The sequence below is a fragment of the Fistularia commersonii genome, chromosome 29 (assembly GCF_037954325.1).
Source record: "Fistularia commersonii isolate RoL2024-O1a breed Wild chromosome 29, RoL_Fcom_v1.0, whole genome shotgun sequence".
NCBI classification, from domain to species: Eukaryota; Metazoa; Chordata; class Actinopteri; order Syngnathiformes; family Fistulariidae; genus Fistularia; species Fistularia commersonii.
The window spans coordinates 5919001-5925000 of record NC_141312.1 but is presented as its reverse complement, the minus strand read 5'-3'; the positions used below and the strand labels follow the sequence as shown (position 1 = coordinate 5925000).

Here is a 6000-nt window from a genome sequence, read left to right as displayed (position 1 = left end):
ATGTATCAGTGGACAAGCAGACATTTTCTTGAAGCGTAAAGTTATCGAAGAGTGCGCAAGAAAGTCTGTATGAAAGTTCTTATTGACGCAAAGTATAAGCGCTTATAAACGTGGGAAAATTATTAAACGATAAACAAATTCCAAGCTTTCCTTTGAGTCACTTCAGTGAATCCGCATTCTCCATCAATCTAAACGCGCAATCTCCTTTTTATAATGAGATATGTTTTGCTTTATTTAGATGGACCCTGGGTTTTGCAACACATGAACGGACGTCTGCCAATTCTAGTTGTAAAGGTGAGTGATGTCAATGTAAATCGGGATTGATTCCTCTGTCTGTGATGAGATCTGTGAATAGGAAGTGCCGTCCGATGCGATAACTGACGATGTTTCTGTCACACTACTCTGAGCCTCCTTTGCCACAGCGCATTATTGTGATATACAAAGTTCCACTTTCATAGATTGCTAATGTCTTTCAGATGTATTTGAATACCTGACCTCGATGAGGTGTTGGAATGATACTTCTCTACTGTGACTGGTACGTTCTGATCTTGGAAGAAAGTAGAAACAAAACTGTCATGGACCGTTGTATGTTGTGATGAAATCTAAACTGAAACAGCTGGAATTACCGTCAGATTGTTCAGTGGTGACTCTCGGTTTTCTGAACACATAGTGACAAATATTTAGTTTTATTGACTGCATATGTGCAACTCCTTCAAGTCTGGCATGTTCCCCCCAGGATTTTGTCTCTTGAGGATCCCCTTGCAAGTGACACATCATGCCCTCCTCAGTGCAGCAGGTATGATCTTTCAAGCACGGAAGTTGTGAGAACTACCAAAATTTTCCTTTGTAGCTTTGACTGTGATGAAAACTGGAATAGGAAGTGCCGTCAGATGCGACAACTGACGATTTCTCCAATCCATTTTCTGAGTCAAGTATATGGCATACTCTGTCAATGAACCTGTATGAGATCGCCTTCTTTGTTTTACAGATTAGATCTTCAGAATGCAACCTTTTCTGAAGGGTGGATTTTAAAGGGTAAGTCATACACCCTCCCACACCAACTGTTCTTCCTTGTTATGATGAAACTTAAACTGAAATAAGCTGGAATTACCGGCAGATTGTTCAGTGGTGACCTTCGGTTTTCTGAACATTAGAAGTCCTTTTTTATGCACACTTTCATTCAGAGGACTGAGAGACTAAATGCTCATTTCATTTCCTTTTCCAGCAGGGGTTGGTCATCCCCAGAGGGAGTGTCAATATGGCTGCTAGCTTCCGGTGGTAAGTCCTCATTTTTTATTTATATGAAAATGTCTCGTGAGATTCTGAGAAGCGCAGAGAAGGAATCATAGCATCTATAGATAATATTGGTTAGTCTTTAAAAAAATAAGCTTTGGAAGAAAAGGGAAATTACTTTAAAACCCTCTTATATTTTCAAGAGCATCCTAACAATTTTCTAGTTTGTGGGTTTTATTGTGTTTGAGCCCATCTTACTCTGCACAAATTAACACAAAACTGCCAACACATCCACAGACCCAGAACCAAACTCAAGTATCTGTTTTCAGAAGATTCCCTGGGAAGGAGTTTGGACGTTGAGAGCTTTTGAGGAAAATACAACAACATTGACTTCATCCATTGTTGTTTTGACGACCTGCACCTCAGGGTGTCTCCAATAATTCCCGTTCAATGTGAGCCAGTTTGCTGCATTATCACTCAAAGCATGATGTCACCTTGATGCTATGGCTATGTATGTATGGAACGTAAATAAATATCTTTTTCTCACCTGATTTCTGATGTAGTACTTGCAAGAATTAGTGATAGGTACACAAATAAGTGATCATCCGTCATGGACAAAAACATAAATACTTCTCGTGAATTTTTCAGATTGCCAATATGTACTAATAGTCCATAAAGGCAAGACATGCACATAACCACTGTACATGAGTATTACTGTAGACTCACTTCTAATGAAATGGATTTCCAACTATTGAAACGACTGGAAAACTGTAAAACTGACTAAATACAAACCTTCCCTTTTCTCCTACTCCCTTCTGGGGTCACCACGCTGACTCTTGAGTCCCCAATCCAATGCTTTTCTGTATCTATCAGTACCTTCATGGCGGCATTTGAACAAAAACATATTTTAAAGCCTTCAATGGTCACTTATTACCTGTTGGCCGTGAGCCCACGCATCACAATCTACTGCAATAGAATGCTATTGCTGTGCAAGACAGGAACTTGTTAGAAACTGCAAATGGGGTGTATCACTAACGGTACTTATTAGGTAATTAAAGGCTGACCTACTAAGGAAACCTCAGGTGTTTTCATCCACATAATGAGAGAAATCTTAACAAAAAAATCCTACAAACAGGTTCATTCTGCAGCCAAAACTTTAATATATAGTATTTGACAACTCCCTCCAAAAGTCAATCTGGGCTGGAGCTAAACAGTTTGGACCTTGTAGTTGAGAGCGTGTTTGACAAACATGACTTATGAGTAAAATGAACTCTGTGTGGTAATGGTGAATATTTTCTAATATCACATTGCATAATGAAAACTGGATGCAGATGTGGTCAACGAATAATGAGCGACACTGTGCATGTAAACAACACCGGTTGAATGCTCAGGCTCATCACAGAGCTGTGCTGAAGCAGAGACAGGACAGTTAGTGGATGTATGGTACGGATACTTGGGGGATGGCTGTCAGTCCTCCTCCTGCTCAATATAGGTCTTGGAGGCTGAGCGGGCCATCTGCCTGGCCAGGTACCTATCCCTTGCCGAACTCACAGTCTGATCGGTGCAACGTTTGGCAAACTTGTTCACTGTATCCTCTTTGTTCTCGCCCTCGCCGCCCTTTCGCCGCTCTTCAGTGGCTTCTGTCTTTTCCGGCTCCTTTTCTTCCTTCTTTACTGTCCTCTCTGGGTCTGCCCTTCGCTCTCTCTCTTCCTGATCTTTGTTGTGATGTTTGTCTTCCGCTTGATTCCTCCTCCTCTCCCTCTCCCCATTCTTGTCCCGCTCTCTCTCTTTAGGGCTCCTTTCCCTCTTCCCATGCCTGTCCTCCCGCTCTGTGTTCCTCCTGCTCTTGTCCTCGTCCCTGCCGCGCTCTCTGTCCCTCTCTCTGTCCTTCCTCCTATCCCTGTCGTCCCTTCTTCCTCCGTGGCGGTCATCCCTTTCTCTTCCCCTGTTCCTGTCTCTGTCCCTCTCTCTGTCCCTCCCTTTGTCTCGGTCTTTGTGACTTTTCTTTTGTTTCTCCCGTTCCCTCTCTTTCTCACTATCTTCTTCACTCCCCGAGGAGGGCGACCGCTGCCTGTATTGGCGTTTAGAGTGTGCGGAGCCAATGGCGAGCTTGTTGAATCCGGGCTTCTGCTCATGCCCTTCCTCGCTGTCACTGCTCGAACTAAGGATGTTGTCGGGGACCACTGGTGAAAGAACCTTTGTGGTTGGATTCCTGTTGAGGCAAAGACACAAAACCCAAACATCCCATGAGCATTAACAAGAGTATAGCTGTAATTGTGTGTCCTTGTGTCTATGGGGTAAAGTACATGCCGCAGAGCAGAGACTGACTTGTTTGCTGAATGATCTGGTATCTCCTCCTCTCCCACGGTCTGGTTCAGCAGGTGACGGTAGAAACCGCTCAGGTCTTTTTGTTTCTTTACATCCAAAGCAGCTAAGAGAAACAAACGAGCAAAAAAAAAGCAATAGTAAGATTAAAAGATACAATAGCAATCAATTCTTTCTTTTTGTTCTACAACGGAAGAAACACCCTTTTGTGTAACGATATCAGGCCTAAATAATACACAGATATGAAATAGACCAATATACAAACAATTAACATAGACTCAGAGTATTTATACTTTATGGCTTATTGCAAGGTAACAAAGGAGGACCCCTGATTATAAATAAGGGTTGGTGAATTTCATACTAAAGTCAGAGGATGCTTTGAATCCAAAACTGTTTTACAGTGTTTGTCGCCAATCCTATATTCACTGGGGTTGTCTCCTCTCTCACAATGAGGTCTAGTTGTTGCATATGAACCAGGGGCCAAACCTTCGATCGCTGCCTGTCTTTTCTCTCGCTCCTGCTCCTCCTTCTGCTCCAGAAGTTTTTGCTTGTAAGCAGAGGTGACATAAGCATCCTTATCGGCAAACTGGTCCCCCTCTGCCTCCCGTTCCTTCTGGATCTTTCTCTCCTCTCTTCGCTCTTGTTCTTTCTTCCTTTCTTCAACAGCCTTCATTAACTGGTGGATATACTTTGGCTTGGGTAAGGAAACAAAAAACACCGAGACACAATTAAGTTACCTATTCTGTTTTTCCTCTTTTAGGCAAAAGACGGAATGAACATTAGTCAGGGGATCAGGCTTCCCAAGAGGAAGGAACTCACTAGAAAAGAGTAATAAATCCTTTTCAAATTACTGAATTGAGAAATCCAAATACCCTTTTGTCTGTCCCTCCGATAATTTTTTTGTTGTTTTCAAGTCTCTTTTTCTGAATGTCGTCATACACAGCATCATAGTCATAGACAGTGCTGTCCTCCTCCAGGGCCTTCTGCATCTCCAAATGTGTCTGTAAAAAAAATAGTTATAACAATTACCGATAGAATAACAAATGTATGAAAGGGCTTTTAAAAAGTCATCTCACACCTGCTTCATCAGCTTCTTCTTGACAGCTTCTCTCCGTAGACTCTCCCCAACGGTGGTCTAAGGAAGTAAATATTAATCCACAGTACTAGCTTAACGTTTAAACAATAAGCAGACAATATAAATTACATCCAAAAGTAAGTTAGTGATAGATTTGTATTCCATCCACTTTAAAAAAAAAAAAAAAAAATTGACAGGCACCTCATCATCAGAGTCATCCCCGAAAACAGAGGTTTTCTGCAGAGTTGCAGACTTTGACGCTCCTTTTTTCTGGGGCAAGATCAGCCCGTACCTGAGGACAGTTCGGACACACAAGTAACAAACTCCATTCATCGCAAGGTTATCATTTCTACCCGCAACTCTCACGAAGAAATATATTCTCACAATGGCAGTCTACATGCCCGGGTCCGGGTTGTATTTATCAGTTAAATGATAGGTCCTCACGACCTTCGGCAATTTCGAAGTTAAAAAAGAAAAGCCTTGTACCGATCATTTAATCCATGATAACAATAGATTACGAATAAAGGTAGCTAGCATATAAACACGAGTTTGAAACTTGACATGAATGAATAACAGCGGATTGGTATCCAATGAAATTGGGGTGAAATTGAGCCTGTTTATTTAGCCACGTGGATAAGAGTTGGTAGACAATAGGTTTGAAATGTGTACGTCGGAGAATCTATGTCGCAAAAATTAAAAAGGTAAAGCTTGTTTCTGGGCAAATCGGTTTGGCTAACGATAGCACGTCGCTAATAGTCGATGCAGCGAGAGCAGTAACAAGCGAATCGTGAAATGGACGATTATTTGTTAGCTCCACTAGAACATGTGTTGCAAAAAATGATATTGACTGCAGCCACAGTAGTTCCTTTTATCCCTTCACCTTATTCGGTTAAAATCATATAATAATATTTACAACTTACTGTTTCGTAGGGACCGCCATCTTGCTCCGTTCAATGTAAACAGTCGCGCCAGATTCCCCATAATATTTACTATACTTTAATAGACGTATAGCGTTTCATTGACTGTATTTCAACCTGTCAGTATAACTACCCTGCACATGGTTCACAACTACTGTTTTGGTGAAATATATTTGCCATTATTCAGTTGATATATGGTTTTTGTACAGCGGCGAAAGTGCGACTTCCATTCGACAGTTAAGAAGTCCGGGAACTTGGTGTGATGCATTACAATTTCTATCCAAGAGCAGCGCTGGACTTTAAAGTATCCGCTTCTAGTGGCAAAATAGTGCAATTACAAGTATGGCGTCGCCCCCCCCGGCCCACTCCGTTGACTAATTAAAAAAGAAAAAGCTGAAAACAGAGGCTATTTATCTTTTGTTATAACATATAACGATTTCTCTTCCCCGT

At 41.6% G+C, this 6000-nt stretch overlaps 1 protein-coding gene, 1 long non-coding RNA gene and 4 other non-coding genes across 6 annotated transcripts in view; 5 read left to right on the top strand and 1 right to left on the bottom strand.

The window, feature by feature from the left end:
- LOC147216785 (uncharacterized) overlaps window positions 1-1778 on the top strand; it is a 2181-nt gene extending 403 nt beyond the window's left edge. The window contains exons 2-7 of the long non-coding RNA XR_015109054.1: window positions 239-294; window positions 477-535; window positions 737-796; window positions 989-1035; window positions 1226-1278; window positions 1531-1778. This is a non-coding gene — a long non-coding RNA (uncharacterized LOC147216785). The remainder of the gene's footprint in view (window positions 1-238; window positions 295-476; window positions 536-736; window positions 797-988; window positions 1036-1225; window positions 1279-1530) is intronic.
- On the top strand, window positions 332-408 carry LOC147216789 (small nucleolar RNA SNORD49). Its single transcript, XR_015109104.1, has one exon. It is a non-coding gene; the product is annotated as a small nucleolar RNA SNORD49 (small nucleolar RNA).
- On the top strand, window positions 591-664 carry LOC147216788 (small nucleolar RNA SNORD65). Its single transcript, XR_015109107.1, has one exon. It is a non-coding gene; the product is annotated as a small nucleolar RNA SNORD65 (small nucleolar RNA).
- On the top strand, window positions 855-929 carry LOC147216787 (small nucleolar RNA SNORD49). Its single transcript, XR_015109103.1, has one exon. It is a non-coding gene; the product is annotated as a small nucleolar RNA SNORD49 (small nucleolar RNA).
- On the top strand, window positions 1075-1149 carry LOC147216786 (small nucleolar RNA SNORD65). The gene has a single exon (XR_015109106.1). It is a non-coding gene; the product is annotated as a small nucleolar RNA SNORD65 (small nucleolar RNA).
- Window positions 1779-2369: 591 nt separating the features above from the next.
- nsrp1 (nuclear speckle splicing regulatory protein 1) lies at window positions 2370-5682 on the bottom strand. Its single transcript, XM_086176765.1, has 7 exons — window positions 5554-5682; window positions 4835-4925; window positions 4637-4693; window positions 4431-4559; window positions 4045-4252; window positions 3562-3664; window positions 2370-3445 (listed from the first exon to the last, which is right to left on the bottom strand). The coding sequence occupies exons 1-7, from the start codon at window positions 5571-5573 to the stop codon at window positions 2701-2703; spliced, it is 1353 nt and encodes a 450-aa protein (XP_086032891.1). The 5' UTR covers window positions 5574-5682; the 3' UTR covers window positions 2370-2700.
- Between the last annotated feature and the right edge of the window lie 318 nt (window positions 5683-6000).